Source organism: Chlorocebus sabaeus, chromosome 11 (genome assembly GCF_047675955.1).
Source record: "Chlorocebus sabaeus isolate Y175 chromosome 11, mChlSab1.0.hap1, whole genome shotgun sequence".
NCBI classification, from domain to species: Eukaryota; Metazoa; Chordata; class Mammalia; order Primates; family Cercopithecidae; genus Chlorocebus; species Chlorocebus sabaeus.
Window position 1 is genome coordinate 60022147 of NC_132914.1, and position 19992 is coordinate 60042138.

A 19992-nucleotide genomic window follows, 5' to 3' on the forward strand; every position below is an offset into this window, starting at 1 on the left:
GGCAATTGAACTCCAATAAATTAACAGGGGCATAGCTCCAAATGGCATGAAACTGGTAGACATGTCACAAAACTTACAAGTAGCCACAAAAATAACATACTAACTAATACTGTTTATATAATCTATTTTGTGTTTCATGATACATTCATATATATTCTCAGTTTTTATTAAGAACAACCATGGCTGTTGCAGGAAGTTTTGTCCTGTTTAATAGTCCAGGAAGCATTAAGAGTAGAGATATTCACATAGGCATAACACATATCTGATTTTTAGTCCATATTATAATATATCACTCAGTAAAGTGTCTTACAGGATAAAAGGGAAGTTTTCTTGCTACCTACATATGGAAGACTTTTAAAACATATGTATCTTTAAGAAAAGAATTGTTTTGGGATAGTCTCATCTGATAGGAAAATGGTTTTTTTATAGTAGAAGAATCTTCGCGATAGATACTTCAGAACTGATTATTTTCATTACTGACCTAATAAACTTATATATTTTTAATTTTATGTATTTTTTTAAAAATTTGTAAGGGTACATAGTAGCTGCATACATTTAGAGGGTACATGAGATATTTTGATACAGGAATTCAGTGTATAATAATTACATCAGGGTAAATGAGGTATCCATCACCTCAAGCATTTATCCTTCCTTCATGTTTCAAACAATCCAGTTATGCTCTTTTAGTTATTTTTAAATGTACAATAAATTATTGTTGACTGAAAATTATCTCTGTTCATTAAAACATAGTATTTAATTGCAGCCAGTCCAAGTAACTAGTGTTCTTATAGTTGTCCAAAATGTTTGTGTTCTAAGATAGCCTCATGTGAAAATGTTAAATAATGAATTGCATAAAGTAATTACTAATCAAACTACATTATGACCAACATTAAGAAACTGGCTTCAGCCAGGTGCGATGGCTCACGCCTGTAATCTCAGCACTTTGAGAGGCCAAGGTGGGTGGATCACTTGAGGTCAGGAGTTCAAGACCAACCTGGCCAACATGGTGAAACCCCATCTCCACTAAAAATACAAAAATTAGCCAGGCATGGTGGCACAGGCCTGTAATCCCAGCTACTTGGGAGGCTGAGGCAGGAGAATTGCTTGAACCTGGGAGGTTGCAGTGAGCTGAGATCACGCCATTGCACTCTGCACTCTAGCCTGGACAACAGAGTGAGACTTCATCTCAAAAAAAAAAAAAAAAAGAAACCGCTTCTTTTTTCTACTAGAATGATGACATTGAATACTGATACAACATCACATGGCACATGGCAATATTTTTAATTGTTTGATTTTTTTTTTCCATTTATGCCTTGAAATTTACCAAAAATTATGAGAACTTTTAATATTTTAACTGGTCTGTATACTATTTTAAGAACATATTGACTCATGGTCTGGTGCAGTGGCTCACAACTGTAATCCCAGAACTTTGGGAAGCCAAGACGGGCAGATCACCTTTTGTCAGGAGTTCGAGACCAACCTGGCCAACATGGCGAAACCCCGTCTCTACAAAAAATACAAAAATTAGCCAGGCGCGGTTGTGGGCGCCTATAATCCCAGCTACTGGGGAGGCTCAGGCTGGAGAATTGCTTGAGCTCGGGAGGTAGAGGTTACATTGAGCCAAGACTGTGACACTGCTCTCCAGCCTGGGTGACAGAGTGAGACTCCGTCTCAAAACAAAAAATAAAATGAACCTATTGATTCCTAATGATATTTTCAAGATGAGGGTGAAAAGGATGGTATTTTTATGAGGGAGAAACATCAGACATCATCTTAGTTTTTAAACTAATATGATTTGGGTATTAGTAGAACAATTATATTGACTATTGAATTTATGTATTTATATATGTTTATACAAATTGTTAGGAAGTGTCGCTTGTTAGAATATATGTTCAACAAATAGAATGTTTATTTGGGCCCATTTAGGACTAAATAGCTTACATTTAAATATTGGTTATGATATCTTCACAGATAACACAGGCAAATTATCATTAAAATGATTTGTATTTTGTTGTTATTTGTTAACATTGAATTATAATCAGTTTGAAACCAGCATGTATCACTGTGAAAATAAATGCTAGTCTCTGTTTCAAGGAGTTTTTAAAAATCAAAGCAGAGGATCACTTACAAAGCAGATAGTGGATTGAATGAAAAATCAGACAAAGGGGCAGAAAGATTTGTAATAGGTACTGCCCTTCTTACGGTTTAGCATTTAGGTAGAAGTGCTTGAAGATATTTTTGAGATTATTCTTTACAAATATATTTTTCCTCCATTTAATAGTATTTCATTCAACAAAAATTTATTGACCTCTCTATGCCAAACATTGAAGGAAAAGAGTAAAAATCAAGAGGATAAATGCATTAGTAAGTACAGGCAAAGATATTTTTAGTAAGCATACATTTATTGTGAACATGCTCAGTGACAGGTGACATAGTGCTCAGTGCTGGCAATATAAATAAGAATACCCTGGTACCTGCTTTCATGGAGGTCTCAGTTCATTTGGCCAAATAAACTAAAAATTGAAGTTACAGTATATTATCAGATAAGTGTTATAATAAAAGTAAGTAGTAAACATTAAGGAAACATACAGGAGAAAACACTATAAGGAAATCTAAGGGAGGCTTCCCAGATAGGATACTAGAATCTTGATGGATTTATAGAAGTTAGTAAGGCCAAAAAAAAAAGTACATTTCCAAGTAGATGGAGTAATGTTCAAACTTTCAGAGTGAGAGAACATGTGGAGGAATGACTAATTAAATAAAGCTGGAAGAGTTGAAAAGAAAAGGGTATTGACAAAGGATGAGGCTACATAGATGAGCAAAAGACAGACCCTTCTAAGAATCTGGGCTTCCAGTCTGTAAGCAGGGAGAGCCATAAAAGGATTTATAGCAAGGAAGCAACATGATGAGATGTACATTTTAGGGAGATCACTCTGGATACTATTGGAAAGCTAAAAAATGTTCAGTTATACCTGTAAGCTCTTTCCAGGATAAGAGTATGTGTGAATAATTCAGTAATAACAAAGTTTAAGAATTACTCAGGTTTGCGCAACTTGGTTCTTTTGAGATATTTGTAAATTAGGTTCTTTATATAATTGCATTAACAGACAATAATGGAATGTTATATTCTTAGCATAACCCTGAGCTGATCAAATATAAGAAGTGGAAAACTATTGATAATTGTTGGAAATTCCTGTCTGACCTCTCTTTTGTCTGACTATTTAATGTTGATCATATTTTGTACTAAATCAGATGATACTAAGTGATGGCATTTACCATTCTAAATTGCCTGGACCTCCCTCTAGTGCTGGGTTTATAATTAAAAGGACATATATTACAAAAGAAGAAAAGAAACTGAAACTCAAAAGGAGTATAAGATTATGAGATAGGTTGAGATCTAAGAGGTAGAAAGTTAGGGAAGCATCCTTTCTCTTAATTGCCTCCTACACTGTAGCATACCTCTGTTTCTCTTGCTCACATATATTAAAAAGTTCTACTGCTGAAAATATGTATATGACTCTAAAGGCCTATATAGCTCACTCCAAACGTTTTAGCTGTTTTTATTATTTTCATTGCCTAAGAATAATATCGTAAATTCCATGATATTATAACCAGTTCTCCCTTTTGCCTTGAGGTAGGGGCCAGGCTAGCAATTTATAAGAAACATTATTATTTTTATTATATAGAAAGTTTCTAGATAGATATTATTGGCTACTTCAGTAAACATGTTGATTTATAATTGAAACCAAAAAATTGAGTACCATAATTATTTTTAAAAACTAAGTAAACATGACTGCGTATTTTGAAATTTTAGCTAAACAATGCATAGTATATAGTCGTAGTTTATGGCATATAAGTTATCTGTATGAATTCAACAGACTGAACCTTTCATACCTACCAAACCTATCTAACTTAATACAGATGACTATAAGCAAGCTTCAAAAAACTTTGATTTCCATTCATGTGAACCCAGGCTCTCATAAAAGTGAGTTTCTACTATTTTCCATGCAAGCAGCTAGCTTCCTTGCAGCACCTTGCCACTTAATTCCAACACAAATATCTTCCTACAGCAAAAAAAAATTCACTTATGTGACCATATGTCTGTGTTAGTCATTGCATATTATAGACATCTAGTTGATAATACTGGCTTTGTACAATTGAGGTCAAATCATATGGATCATCACCTTAAAATTATTCCAACTTGAGATAAAATGTGGAAAAATTGTACTTCTGCCATCTGTTTTATATTAAATATGAAATTATTTAATTCAGAATTGGAAAGAGACAATTGACTTGTTTATAGTTTTTATTTTGCCATAAAGGAAAATTGCATCCTTTATGACATTAAAGAAGAGCTGGAAGTGAGAACACACTTACCAGAGTTCACATACTGAAGTTTATTTTCTCAGGCTCAAGTAATCTGTACTGTCTCTTCTAAAAATGGTTGACCAAAAGGAAGGTTTAAAGACTGCTCTTTCATGAGAAATAATTGACAATGGAAGCAGTAAATACCTCTATTAAGTTAATTTCTTGCTTGCACTCTATCTCAGTTTTTACCTACTCAGGCTAATTTGCAGGTGCCTGGGATGAGTAGACAATCCATAATTTCTACCAATCAAGTAAAAGAAGGAAAGAAAACTGAGCTTCTCTCCCAGTTACCAGGTAGTTTGCTGTGGTTAAAATTAATGCAGACTTTACAGCAGCAGATACTGGCATTTTTATTTATTATAAGTAATTATTTTGAAATTTGGGAAATGAATAGTTGAGTACATCATTTGAGTGTTTATTTGACCAGTTATTAGTGCAAGGAACCATCATTTAAATGTTCTCTATGTATTATAGCAAATAAATTTCTCTCTTCATTTTAATGTGTTTTAAGAAAAATGAAGTATGGTTACTTTTACTTGAAAATATGTTTTATTTTTTGCAGTGTTTGAGCAACACACCTCCACTTACTGAGTATTTCCTCAATGATAAGTATCAAGAAGAACTGAATTTTGACAATCCCTTAGGAATGAGAGGTGAAATAGCTAAATCTTATGCCGAACTGATCAAGCAAATGTGGTCTGGAAAGTTTAGCTACGTCACCCCAAGAGCCTTTAAGGTTAGTGTGATAAATGCATTTTAGCAAGGGCACCTACAAGGGTACAAAGGTTGGTTCTTGGGGTAGGGGGAGTGAAAAATAGTAGCTATTACAATGGTTTGTGGCCCTCCAAAGGAATACAGTACATAAATAGATATACAATATATCTGTGGTATAAAATTTAGGTGGGAGGGATATGGAAGAGTTTTATCCGTTTTGTTTTTGTTTTTGTTTTTGTTTTTGTTTTACGTCTAAATCTGGGATGGGGAGAATAATGAAAAAAAGTTGAAAAACACTGGTGTGGTACAAGAATGACTATAGAGACAGCAAGTTTGTATAGTTGTTTTGTAATATAGTACATCTCTGGAAAACCTACGTGAATATTCTATACAAATGTAAAAGACTAAATTTGGGCATGTTACTGAACTCTTAAGAACCCATTTTACTTTGAGAGTCATGAATTTGAAAAATTATCAAAATGAAAATTGTCTGCAAACCAAGCACTAAAAATTAAGTGTACTTTCAATATGGTTCTTAAACTTTTAAGGTTATTCACATGTGTGAATTGTTACTTATCAAGGTATTTATTGTTCAAATAAGAACTGAGCTGAAATTAAGCTTTATGTTGTTAAAAAAATTCCTACTTAACTATATAGGTGAAACTTCGAGAAATTTTAAACTTTTAAAGAGAATAAGCAATTTTAAGTTGTTATTTATACAAGTAATTTAAATGGCATTGATATAGGACATCTACTAGACAACATTTTTTATTAGCTATATACTAGTTCTTAGAAAATAAAAAACAACCAGCAAATCAAAATACCTCTGTATTTGTCTTCCTTAACATCCTAAACTTTGGACATACTAGTCCAGACAAACCATCTCTCAGCTCTTTCCCATCTTTCTAATTGGTTTTGTTTTGGTAGATTTTCTGTCTTGAAATTATGTGTAAATAGGTTCTTGATTTATGTGAGTTTTTTCTGTCACATGATGATTCATACTATTAGATTTATTTTCAGTCTCATCCAAAAAAAAATACTTAGTGATGCAAAGATTTGGAAAATTGAATATGAACATTAATGTTTCTGTTATCTCTATAAGACTCATCCTCCTTTTGCACATAAAAACTAAGTGAGAGCCTAGAGTAGTTATCTTAAAAATGCTTTCAGATACGTAATTATCTTTATGTGGTAATACAGCAAGGATGAGAACCTGCCTCTTACTATCTACCTACCAGACATTTATAGGAGGAGGCAATAGGAATACCTAAAGCTAAGAATTAAGAACATCTGGAAAATCCTTTGACAAATAGTGAAACAACAATTAATGACAATGAAATCTATGACCAAAGATCAATACATTTTTATATATAAGGATTACATGTGTTGATCTATTTTGTCCCAGATAAGCTTTGTTGAGTGCTTACTAGGAATTCAAAACAAAATATAATTCATATATATTCCTGTTGTTCATGTATACAATTTTTATTATTCACAGGAGTGAGTCCTTAACACTGAACTCACAGCAAACAGCACTGTAACTCATGTCTTAATGAAGCATATCTAACACATACTTTTTCTCCAAAAAGCACATCACAGCTTTCTTGCATTTAGGAACACTAGCCTGGCATGTTAGTACTTCGTTTAGTGGCCATTTTAAATACTGAAATTAACAACAAAAAGAACAAAAATGTGAAAAAACATAACACTAAATAAACTACAAAGGACACTTGTTTATAGATTCAGAACTGAAACAACAAGCCAAAGCATCACCTTGTTCAACCCCAGCTGGTATGACGCATACCAGGTGACTCAAATTTTTTGCCAAATGACCATGAATTGATTTTGGGGTTACAAATAAATTTTAGCAAGCAGGCAGATTCACAAATGTGGAATCCATGAATAATGAGAATCTATTGTACATATTTTTAAAAATCAATCCTGTTCCTAGAACTGATTTTATGGTTCTGCATTTCTTACAGACACAGGTAGGACGTTTTGCACCTCAGTTCTCTGGATATCAGCAGCAAGACTGTCAAGAACTATTAGCTTTCCTATTAGATGGATTACATGAGGATTTGAATCGAATTAGGAAAAAACCATATATACAATTAAAAGATGCAGATGGAAGGCCAGATAAGGTAAATTTCATGATCTTATTGTCACCATTGTTATAATTTTGTGATAACCTCTTTCTAATTTGTGTCTGTTATCCTTGTAGGTAGTTGCCGAAGAAGCCTGGGAAAACCATTTAAAACGAAATGATTCTATCATAGTAGATATATTTCATGGCCTTTTCAAATCAACTTTAGTTTGTCCTGAGTGTGCTAAGATTTCAGTAACATTTGATCCTTTTTGTTACTTGACACTTCCATTGCCCATGAAAAAAGAACGCACTTTGGAAGTTTACTTAGTTAGAATGGATCCGCTTACCAAACCTATGCAGGTAAATCATGGGGGTTTTTTTGTTTGTTTTTTTGGTTTTTTTTGCATTTGTTATTTTTATTAAAAAATTAGTGTTGAGTCCTTATTATAAAAATTAAGTGTTGAATTATCAAGCCCAATCAATAATGTTTATTTGTATAAGAGATTTTATAAGCTGAATGCTTTGGAAATTAGTGTAACTTTTTACAACCTTGAAAGAGCAACATGTGTCACATAAAAAATTCTCAAACGGCTTTTTCTCATGAAAGAAAGATGAGAGGTTTGTTTTTATAATATTGGGTGAATATTAGCTTATGAAGATTAACATTTTTATATTTTTTAAACTTCAAGTTTCTTTCATGTTAATTGTAATTTTTTTACTAGTGGCTATTGGAAGTAAAGCTAATACTCTACATTTTAATTCATAATGTGATAATAGTGTATTTAAATACTTGTAATTTTTAGACATTTTAGGAACTTAAAGTAGAAGTTTAGTTAGACTGAAAATATTTCATTCAGTAATGTTCTCTAATTTTTAATACTTTGAAGTATCACATATTACTTATTCTGTGCAAAAGTCCTGTGGTAAGTCTTACTGTCAGATTGTCTGCCTGATTCCGTTACCTAGTTTTATAATTGCATTATTTATATTTTTTGGGTAAATTTATATTTTTTGTCTTTTCTCCCTTAGTTATTATATAATCCTCTTCTGACACTTGACCCATCCCAGTGAAAGTAACTTCTTCTTTTTCTACCTCTCTTTCCCTAAATTCTAACACTTAACTAATTTTATTATAACTTTTGGCTTACTTTTACATTTTCTCCTTAGACTACAAGTTCTTTGAAGACAGGGACCTTGTAAACCTTTGTATTTCCAACTTTTGTGGCTTGTAGATATTAATGCACAAGAAGTATTCAAAAATTTTATTCATCAAGATACTTAACTATGCACCTACTAAGTATAAAGCTGTTTCACTAAACAAAACAGATACGATTCCTGCTTTAGAAGATTGTTTTCTGTAAATTTTTAGCCAAATAGCTCAGTTTGTTAGTTCGTAATAGTCATGATGTCTATATGAAAGCTATACTTTGAACAAAATTATGATCTTACCATTCAGGGATGTATTTGGGTTTACTGTCAACAAAGGCAGAGTGTATGTAGTGTTCATAAAAACACAGTCCCTTTATTCAAAGTAATTAAAGTCTAGTAGATACTAGGTATGTACTTAGTTATGCAAATTTAAGCTGTTTTTCTGCTGCTTTATGTTTTCTTTATGAACTCATTGAACACAATGCCCTCATCAGTATTTCACTGGGGAGTGCTAAGTACTATCCCTTATCTGTGACCAGAGCCAATAAAGACCTGCTTTTACTTTTGGCCTGGGGAATATGTGTTCACATTTTTAAAGTTATGTCCTTTAGGTATTTACTTATTCACTCTTTTTTAAGTACAAGATTGTTAACATTCTTTTCAATGGTGAGAAACTATAACAGTGCCAAACCACATCCTTACCTCTCTAGTTTGTAACTTTGCAAATATACACCAATGAGTGTAATGGAGCAAGAGAGCATAGAATAATGAGTATAAATTTACTGCAAGAAAAAATAAATGTAGATATTTTATTCCTCTACAGCACATTTGTTAGAGATAATATTCTCCCATGCCAATAATATACGTAATCTATATCATAATAGTGGCAAATTGCATTCATTTACACATTAGTTCATAAGGTATATGATAAGTACTCTTCCATAAATTGGGCTCGAAATTATTTTTCCAGCAATGTGAATTTCATTGACTTACCACTTTTCTCATTTGGTGACCAATGATATAAATTTGTGGAAGTTAGAGCCATGGTTAGCACAGAGAAATTCGGTTGTTTTTGTGTTTTGTGTTTTTTTTTTTTTTTTCTTTTTTCCATTTAGAGGCAGTACCAACTCAAATACAAAATGATCACTTGCTTTAACCAGTTCGTGAGGAAAGTGAAATTAGCTGAGTTTGCCTATTGAGTTTTCCTATCACTGAAGTTGATTTAGGTCATGGAAGCTTACTAGGAAAAATACTGAATATGTATTATGTCTTGGGCTCTCATGCTGTGCAAGGTGCTAGAAATATAATGGTGTTTCTGGTCCTTGTTCTTCAAGAAGCTTGTCATACAGTGTGAAAATTGCTCTGACAGGGTGCTGCAAGAAAACAAGGTACTGCAAGAAAACACAGAAAGAGTAACCTACCCAAACTAGTTATGAGGCCTGTGATGAATTCTGAAGGACAATTAGGTTATAAGCAGGTGAAAACTAGAAATAAAAGCATTATAGGCCAAGATAATGGCATGTAGAAAGAACTTATGGCAAAAGAGGACATGGCCACTTCTGTAGTCTACAAGTATGGCAAGCAGGAGCTAGATCACAAAGAACTTTGATGCCAGTATAAGAAGTTTGAACTTCATCCTAAAAACTAGGGAAGCCATTAAAGACTATTAAGTATAGATATTATATGGCCAGAATTGTGTTTGAGAAAGATGATTCTGGCTAGCACAGAGATTGGTTAGAAAAGGCTTAGCACTAAGACCAGATAAGAAGCTTTTAGTGATCAGACGACAGACAAATGACAAACGCTTCAGCTCAGAAAATGAGTGTCAGGATGGCAGTTTGAAGAACCAGTTGAGTGTGGGAAGTGAAAATGTATGAGTATATTCAAAGATGATGCCAAGTTTACTTGACGGGAAAAGAGGAGACAGCAGTGCTGTTTTAGTGGAATATATAGGAAGAACAAGTTGAAGAAGGAATCGATTTTCGTATTGAGCATGGTGGCCTAACATGACCCAATCCTGTGTTTAGCATTGGACATGCTGACTTATAGATGCATGAGAACACTTAGGTAGAGATATCCAGTAGGCATTGAATTTGTGTGTCTAGACCAAAGGAGAGAGACTGCTTTAGATGTAAATTGGGCAATGAGCTCTATGAAAATGATAGTCAGTGTTTTAGAAGAATGAGATTACTTAAGGCTAAGGTGACCCTGCGATTTATCATCTAAACAAGAACTCTTTTGAAAATAGAAGGGACTGTCATTAATAATTATACTAGGATATCAGGCTAATCCAGGACTGGCCAAAGCAAATCAGGAGATACTGTCACCTCATCCAGGGAGAGCATATAAAATTGAGAAGAAGGCTAAAGACAAAATTCTAAAGAACACTATAGGAGAACTTCAAAAGGAGAATATGATCACAGCAATAGAAAAGAATTAAGAAGTAGTCGTGTTATAAGGAAAGGGAATTTCTTAAGGAGAAAGTGGTCAGCAGTCATATTACAAAGAGGTCAATAAAATAAAGACTGATAAGTTGTACAACAGTATTGGCAACCTTGGAAACAAGTTAAATAAAGAGGTGAAGACAAGCCAGCAAGAGGGTTGAGAAGTAAATGTGATAAGGAAATTATGATAATATAGATACCATTAATAAAGTTATTTATAAAATAGAGGGAAAGGGGAGATAATTAGAGGGAAAGCAATGAGGGACGCTTGTTTTTTGAGAGACTTTATATTCCAGTGCTTATGCAAGAGTCAAGATAAAATGGAAGAAAGAATAATTGCTGGGTTTAGGTCCCAGAGAAAGCAGAAGAGCATGGGATTTAGAGCATAGATGCTAGGGTTAGCCTTGAATAAGAAAAGAGACACCTGTCTTCCCATGTGTTGCAAGAGACAGAAAAGTACCTATATGTATTCAAAGAAGTTAGTAGGAGAACAGGAAGTTGGTGATTTTCCCACCCAGTAGCTTCTGTTTTTGAGGTAAAATAGGTATTCTGCTGATATTAAGGGAGCAGTAGTGAAATAGGAAGCCTAACGAATGGTGAAGTTTTTTTGTTTGTTTGTTTGTTTTTGAGGTGGGGTCTTGCTCTGTCACCCAAGTTGGAGTGCAGTACGGTGTGATCTCAGCTCTCCCTCACTGCAACCTCTGCCTCCTGGGCTCAAGGGATTCTCCCACCTCAGACTCAGTAGCTGGGACTACAGGTGTGCGCCTCCATGCCCAGCTAATTTTTTGTATTTTTGTAGCAACAGGGTTTTGCCATGTTGTCCAGGCTAGTCTCGAATTTCTTGGGCTTAAGCGATTCACCCGCCTTGGCCTCCCAAAGTGTTGGGATTATAGGCGTGAGCCACTGCACCCAGTCCGATGAAGATTTTAAATAGTTATTGAGATAAATGAGAGAATAAGCAGATGGGTGATATGCAGAATTATTTCTGGGTACTGTCAAAGGGTCGGTTGAGATTGGGCACTGTGAATTTGTAGCACACCAACCTCTAAAATTGAGAAATTTTCTCCAGCACTTATGAACAGCTCTGAGAAAGTTTAGCAAGAGTGGAATGAATAGAATTGAGTAATAAAGACATTAAAGCTTTGCGATAAAGCATGTAGGTCCTGGGTGGAAGGGCAAGAAGACAGTAGGGAGCTGGTAAACTGGGAGAAAACAGAGTTAAAAGGAATAGAAATCTCTGTGCAAGCCAAGAAGAGAGAAGAATGAATTTCCAGAAGTAAGAAGTAGCGGTTAGACAGTAGCCTGTTAGTTTAAGATAGTAAAAGTGGGGCTGGGTGCAGTGGCTGACTCCTGTAATCCCAGTATTTTGGGAGACTGAAGCAGAAGGATCACTTAAATCCAGGGTTTTGAGACCATTCTGGGCAACATAATGAGACCTCGTCTCTAAAAAATAAAAATTAGCCACTCATGGTGACACACACCTGTAGTCCTAGCTATGCAGGAGACTGAATTGGGAAGATGGCTTGAGGCTGGGAGGTTGAGGCTGCAGTGAGCCAAGATCATGCCCCCGTACTCCAGCCTGGGCAACAGAGTGAGAGCCTGTCTCTAAAAAACAAACAAAAAAACATAGCAAAAGTGGGAGCAGTTTCAAGTGATGACAGGATCTAATAAGTTGACTAAGGTTGATTAATGCAAATGTCTTTGAATTGAGGAGCCAAGGAATGATAAGACTAGGACAAATTATCCATGTGGACATTGTCACCCAGGACCCAGGATGGTGGCAAGATTAGAAACAAACACTGAGCCAAATGCCAAATGAATGTGAGGTAGCAACCATGAGGTCACTCTCATTTACTGAATTTTTTTTCCAAAGTAACACATTTATTACAATTCTTTTTTGTTTTTTAGTACAAAGTGGTTGTCCCCAAAATTGGAAACATATTAGATCTTTGTACAGCATTGTCTGCTTTGTCAGGAATACCTGCAGATAAGGTAAGATGTTTCTGGGGTTGAAGTATATAAGTTGGTATTTAGTTTCTTAGTGTTGTAAAACCAGCTTAATAGAAATTTGTTTCCTTTTAGATGATAGTTACTGATATATACAATCATAGATTTCACAGAATATTCGCTATGGATGAAAACCTTAGTAGTATTATGGAACGGGATGATATTTATGTGTAAGTATAAAACTCATTGTGCAAAATATTACTTGAAAAAAAAAATCAAAAGAAGTAACATAAAATTTTGAGAGTTTATGGTCAGTTTTGTCCTTGTAGGTTTGAAATTAACATCAATAGGACAGAAGATACAGAGCACGTGATTATTCCTGTTTGCCTAAGAGAAAAATTCAGACACTCAAGTTATACCCACCATACTGGTTCTTCACTTTTTGGTCAGCCTTTTCTTATGGCTGTACCACGAAACAATACTGAAGACAAACTTTATAACCTCCTGCTCTTGAGAATGTGGTAAGTGCCAAACAATTCTACATTGACAAAATAAATATGGGAATAAAATATAAAATAGCTAATAAAAATAAACACACAAGGTACTATCAGAATATAATTATACAAGTCTGTATTGTCTCAATTTTGTTTATAGTCAGATTATAGTCCTAATCCACTTTCTTATTCACGTAAAACACATTATGGAGGTAATTTCAAACCCAGGAAGCATGAAGTCTGTAGCAATTTTAGGCCAAAAGTTTACAGTTGGAAGGAAATAGGAATTTATGTTATAATAATTATGTGTTACATGTTTGTTCTGTGAAATCATAACAAATGTCAAATGCTATATATTTGCACTGTGAAATAACAAATGTCAAATACTTCATTTCTTTATATACATTACCAGTTCATGATTAATAGTATTGTAAGGCAGCCTTTTTGCCTTCCTAAATCCCTTTATTTGAATTATAAAGTTATCAAGAATTGCATTTGATCCCTTTTATCTTTGAAAGCTGATATATTTAGTATTCTTTCTTGCATATCTAATTATTATAGTTTCATAACCCATATGTAAAGATCACATTATACAAAAATAAGTGTTTTTAGCAACAATATATACCATCTAAATGAGGATAAGTTGAGAAATTATTTGCAACAAATATTTAACATTTAACCTAAAAGGTAACATACTAATTATTTTTATAAAGAGGAGCAAAACAAATTATTAGTCAGTTATATGTGTGGTACTGTAAGTTTGATTTTAACCTTGAATCTACTAAGTGACCACTGTTACTGCATTAAAAAGTTTTGTTTTACTGATAGAATGAAAACTTTTTTAAAGTTTTTATCTTTGTAGTACTGAACTTGTTTGATTTCTGATTTTACTCAAGCCGATATGTCAAAATATCTACTGAAACTGAAGAAACTGAAGGATCCCTACACTGCTGTAAGGACCAAAATATTAATGGGAATGGCCCAAATGGCATACATGAAGAAGGCTCACCAAGTAAGACTTTTCTGTTAAATTATAAAAATGTTTCACTTAAGTAATTGCTTCAGAGAGAAAGTTAAGAAAATGGGAATTAAAGAGCTAAAATATACCAGCAAACCTATGACTAATAATATTAATAATTTAAAAATATAACATTGGGTTTATTTAAAGTTCTCTAATATCTAAAATTAGGTGAAATGGAAACAGATGAGCCAGATGATGAATCCAGCCAGGATCAAGAACTTCCCTCAGAGAATGAAAACAGTCAGTCTGAAGATTCAGTTGGAGGAGATAATGATTCTGAAAATGGATTATGTACTGAGGACACTTGCAAAGGTCAACTCACGGGACACAAAAAACGATTGTTTACATTCCAGTTCAACAACTTAGGCAATACTGATATCAACTACATCAAAGATGATACCAGGCATATAAGATTTGATGATAGGCAGCTTAGGCTAGATGGTAAGTATTTGTGAAAAATGGCTTGAACGTTAAACAAGCAGAGCATGTTTTTTTGTTTTTTTGTTTTTTAGGTGAAAACCATGAAATTCAGCCCTGTCAAGAAATACACCATTTACTTTTCTATCTCAAATTTTATATGAAAGGACTTAATATCTAAGTAGACTAAAATGTGTGTCTGTGTTTCATAAATGGAGATTGAATTCATGCTTAAGTTTTCTATATTTTTTTAAACTCTTAAATTATTTCAATGGCTTGGAAACTGCTATTTGCCCTAATCACCTGTACAAGTAGAAAAGATTGCTATTTATTTATTCTAGTGTATATCCTAACATTAAAATATACTTTAATACTAAGACATATTAAATTTTAAAGAAAAAATATGTTTTCCACCTTAGAAAGATCTTTTCTTGCTTTGGATTGGGATCCTGATTTGAAAAAACGATATTTTGATGAAAATGCTGCTGAGGTAAGTCATCACTCACTTATTTACCTTTCCTTGATTTACTTTATGTGATTACCAGAGATAATCATAACTGTTGTGTTACATTCTTTGCTTCCACCAAATGTTCATTTTGCCGGTAAAAAATTGGTCATGAACTAGAAAAGACAGTCTTTGCAAAAATACCTTGTTTTTCCAAAGGTTCAGAGTTCATTTTGAACATGTTTTGCTCATCCATATAGGAGTGTACAGGAATTATTTAGAAGTATGATATAAATCTCAACTGAAATAAGCTTTATGATTCTTTTGAGAAAGTTTAGGAGTTTTCATTATTATTCGTAGTAAGATGGTACCACTAAAATGAGTTTTGTTTCATTTGTTCTCTTAACTCAAGAAATACTTCTCTTTAGGACTTTGAAAAACATGAAAGTGTGGAGTATAAACCTCCTAAAAAACCCTTTGTGAAATTAAAAGATTGCATTGAACTTTTTACAACAAAAGAAAAGCTAGGTGCTGAAGATCCCTGGTAAGAGACAAAATTAAATAATTGTTTTTGTTTTCTTTAAGGGTTTATTCTGAGATACGTGCCACATTAACTTGAAAAAGTAATTACTAAATTCTCTTTGATGTTTTAAATAGTAAAGGATTCTTTATATAAGTGGTAGCCTTTTAAGAGGGATAGGAATGTCTTAAAAAATACTGTTACAGTGTTGCCTTAATTTTATTACTGTGTTTTTCCTAATAGCCATTATACTATTAATAATTCATTTTAGTTACTTGTTTTCCAAGAAATTTTAGCTATGTAATCATTTTGAGAGAAGCTTTTTAGGAAAAGTGTAGTGATATATTTTGTGATGTTATTCCATTAGAGCCCAGTTTTGAGATTTTCTAATACCTTTCTTCCAGCACAGATGTCTTTTTTGCATACTAAAAGAGAAATAATCTAGCCCTCATTATGTCTTTAAATATTTGTTTGTATATTAATTTATAATGGTTTAACCTTTTTGGAAAATGTGTTGAAAATAAAAATAACAAGGGTTGCTTTCAACCTGGTACATATTAGGCATACGATAATTGCCCACTGAATAAATGTAGAACTTTCCAAACATTTTTTGTTATTTTCAATAATGGGGGTTGTTTGTACCTCTCTCAAGCTTTAAATACTTCTCTTTATTCTTAGGTATTGTCCAAATTGTAAAGAACATCAGCAAGCCACAAAGAAATTGGATTTATGGTCCTTGCCTCCAGTACTTGTAGTACATCTCAAGCGATTTTCTTACAGTCGATACATGAGAGACAAGTTGGATACCTTAGTTGATTTTCCTATCAAGTAAGCTTTAATTGTATTTTATAAGTATTGAGCAACTCTTCTTTCAAACTTACTTGATGCTTTTTGTTATTATCCTTTAGTAAATATCAGGTGCCATTGGACCCAATTTGAGCTTTCAAGTTTGTTTTTGAGTAGTTCTAACAATTTATAAGGATCAGTGTTTCAAAATTTTTGTTTTTTCTTAGAGATTTTCCAAAGACCAAAGAGGAAATATACTTTTAAAAACTAAAAACAATAAAACTCCTTCTGTGTTATATTACCTATGGGTTAATTGGTCTCATTTATAAATCTAAGATACTTTATGGTACTTAGTAATTTTGTTTATCTAGGAATTATTTCATCATTACTCATCACTTACTCCTAAATATGTTGGGTTTTCTTGGTGGTTTTTTTTTTTTTTGGTTGTTTGTTTGTTTTTTGAGACAGAGTCTCACTCTGTTGCCCAGGCTGGAGTGCAATGGCACAATCTCGGCTCACTGCAACCTCCACCTTCTGGATCCAAGTGATTCTCCTGCCTCAGCCTCCCAAGTAGCTGGGATTACAGCCACCTGCCACCATGCCCAGCTAATTTTTGTATTTTTAGTACAGACAAGGTTTCACCATATTGACCAGGCTGGTCTCAAACTCCTGACCTCAAGTGATCCGCCCGCCTTGACCTCCCAAAGTGCTGGGATTACAGGCATGAGCCACCACGCCCAGCCCTAAATATGCTGTTTTCAAAAAGACTAAAATAAAACAGAATAATGGAATTGCTTAGAAGGATAACACCGTAGTGAAATAAATCATCCCTATTACATCATCCTTCAGTTTTCCTATTGCCATTATATGACATCATATTTGTAAAAAGATACATCTATGGCCATACCACCTTGAACGCACCCTGATCTTGTCTGTAAAGAAGTACAAAGAAGTCTGTATACATCTTCATGCTTTATTCTCTTTTTTCTTCCACCTCCTTTTACTGAACAGTTGAGAATTCAGAATGACAAAAAGGAAACATTGTATTCCCAATCACTTAGTCATTCAATAGGAATGACTGCATCACGCAATATTTTGTACAAGAACTTAGTACTATCCCATTTTGCAAAAAAAACTTTCAGTGGCATTATTTCATATTCTGTGATATTTGTGCACCAAAATGTACTTGATACAGTTAGTAAGTGGACAATTGCTAAAGGCAGGTGTATCTACAAAGGTAACTAGAAGGAAATAGATTACATAAAATATTCATGGATTACTCAATATAATTGGTGGTTATAAATTTAAAATTTAAAATTATTTGTAATTATTGAGTGAAAAAAAGATCATTTTCTCTTTAACAAAATAGTGAGGTATAAGTTTTCAAGAATATAGCATTTGGCAATGTAAGTATAAGAAAAAGAATCAGGGCTGGGCACAGTGGCTCACGCCTGTAATCCCAGCACTATGGGAGGCCGAGGTGGACAGATCACGAGGTCAGGAGATCAAAACCATCCTAGCCAACATGGTGAAACCCCATCTCTACCAAAATACAAAAATATTAGCCAGGCGTGGTAGCACGTGCCTGTAGTCCCAGCTAGTCAGGAGGCTGACGGAGGAAAATCGCTTGAACCCGGGAGGTGGAGATTGCAGTGAGCTGAGATCGCGCCACTGCACTCCAGCCTACCTAGTGACAGAGCGAGACTCCGTCTCAAAAAAAAAAAAAAAAAAAGAATCAGAAGTAATGACAAACTAGAATCTATTAGAGACGTGTTTAAAATTTAGAATCATTATTGTTTTTTAATGATGCAGATACAAGAAGAACAACCAGAAATAATAATAAGCTATTTACAAGATAGTCATTTTCCAGGTTCTTGAATGATAGATTATGATTAGTCAGTCACATTCAAGGGATGTTGCCCATTTCAGGTATATAGGTCCTCAAAGACAGCAAATGTAGAATAAAATTAGGGTTTGATATATTAATATTTTTTAAAACTTCTAAGAAAGTTGTTTTCACTATTCCTATATTTTTCTTCATATAAGTCACTTCCCCCTTTTTTTTTAATCTCCGACCCTGCCCATAAAGTACTTTCTAAAATTGACTTTAAAATGAAGATCTACTGGACCCAGATGGTCAATAGTGATGACTGTTTTTCCTGGTATACTGAGAGTTAAATGTGTTAGCATAAAAACGTTAATCTAAATGACAACATTCAACATTTTTATTTTTTTTATTTTTTAATTTTTATGGGTACATAGTAGGTGTATATATTTGTGGAGTACATGAGATGTTTTGACGGAATGTGAAATAGTCACATTATGGAGAATGGGGTATCCATCCTGTCAAGCATTTATCCTTTGTGTTACAATCCAATCACACGCTTAGTTATTTTAAAATGTATAATTAAGTTAATACTATAGTCACCCTGTTGTGTGATCAAATAGTATGTTTTATTCATTCGTTTTTTTTTAATTCCTTAACCATCCCCACCCCACCTCTCCCCTACCTTCCCACCACCCTTGCCATCCTCTAGTAACCATCCTTCTACTCTCACTGTCCATGAGTTCAATTCTTTCGATTTTGAGATCCTACAAATGAGAACATGGGATGTTGTCTTTCTGTGCCTGGCTTATTTCATTTAACGTAATCTCCAGTTCCATCCATGTTGTTGGAAATGGCAGGATCTCATCCTTTTTTATAGCTGAATAGTACTTCATTGTGTATATGTACCAGATTTTCTTTAGCCATTTATCTGTTGATAGACACTTAGTTCCATCAACATTGCAACACATAGTTTCATCAAATCAACAAGATTTGATTGTTTCTAAATCTTAGCTGTTGTAAACATTGCTGCAACAAGCATGAGAGTGCAGATATCTCTTCAATATCCTCAATGAAGCATTTTAAAATTTTCAACCCATAAACAAATATTTGCCAAAACATTAATATCTCAGAGATACATGTATGATTTGTTTTGTAAGTTATTTGACTCATGATAATTTCTTTAGTGAGAGAGAGAGATATATACATATACATATATGTCAAACAACAATGGCAGAAGGGAATAGAATTCATTGCATTTAGGGACAACATAAAAATTAACTTGGTTTCTTTTTTAAACAGTGACTTGGATATGTCGGAATTCTTAATTAATCCAAATGCAGGTCCTTGCCGCTATAATTTGATTGCTGTTTCCAACCACTATGGAGGGATGGGAGGAGGACACTGTAAGTTGACAGTTTGCCTTTTTACCCAATCGTGGTGTTTGAAGAACTCCAGACTTTTTTCTTTAAGATATTTATTGCTTCTTAAGGATAAAATATCAGATATGTCTTGCATATAGTAGTTCAGTATTGATTAATGAATGAGTCAGCTTTTGAACATTTTTTTTTCACATAGGGTATAGAGAATTGAGTTCATCATACTCCTCAGTTCAAGGCCCAGGAGGGAATGTTGTCCCATTTAGAGTGCATTTCCCTCCACATTCTCCTTCCCCTTTGCTTTCTAACATGTTTGATGCAGATACTCTTATAAATCATTAATATTTATTCATTTAATTGATACTGTGCTATAGATCTCACCAGATCTCAACACTTA

The 19992-nt window shown here is 33.7% G+C and overlaps 1 protein-coding gene across 4 annotated transcripts in view; it reads left to right on the plus strand.

Annotated features, from left to right (window-relative positions):
- The window catches only part of USP15 (ubiquitin specific peptidase 15), a 143963-nt gene that overhangs the window by 116133 nt on the left and 7838 nt on the right, over positions 1-19992 (plus strand). For all 4 annotated transcript variants that reach the window (XM_008003870.3, XM_008003871.3, XM_008003872.3 and 1 more), the window contains 12 exons: positions 4931-5104; positions 7065-7223; positions 7304-7528; positions 12670-12753; positions 12844-12938; positions 13038-13229; positions 14099-14214; positions 14392-14664; positions 15060-15130; positions 15514-15629; positions 16284-16433; positions 19519-19622. In XM_008003870.3, coding sequence (XP_008002061.1) covers positions 4931-5104; positions 7065-7223; positions 7304-7528; positions 12670-12753; positions 12844-12938; positions 13038-13229; positions 14099-14214; positions 14392-14664; positions 15060-15130; positions 15514-15629; positions 16284-16433; positions 19519-19622 — 1759 coding nt within the window. The remainder of the gene's footprint in view (positions 1-4930; positions 5105-7064; positions 7224-7303; positions 7529-12669; positions 12754-12843; positions 12939-13037; positions 13230-14098; positions 14215-14391; positions 14665-15059; positions 15131-15513; positions 15630-16283; positions 16434-19518; positions 19623-19992) is intronic.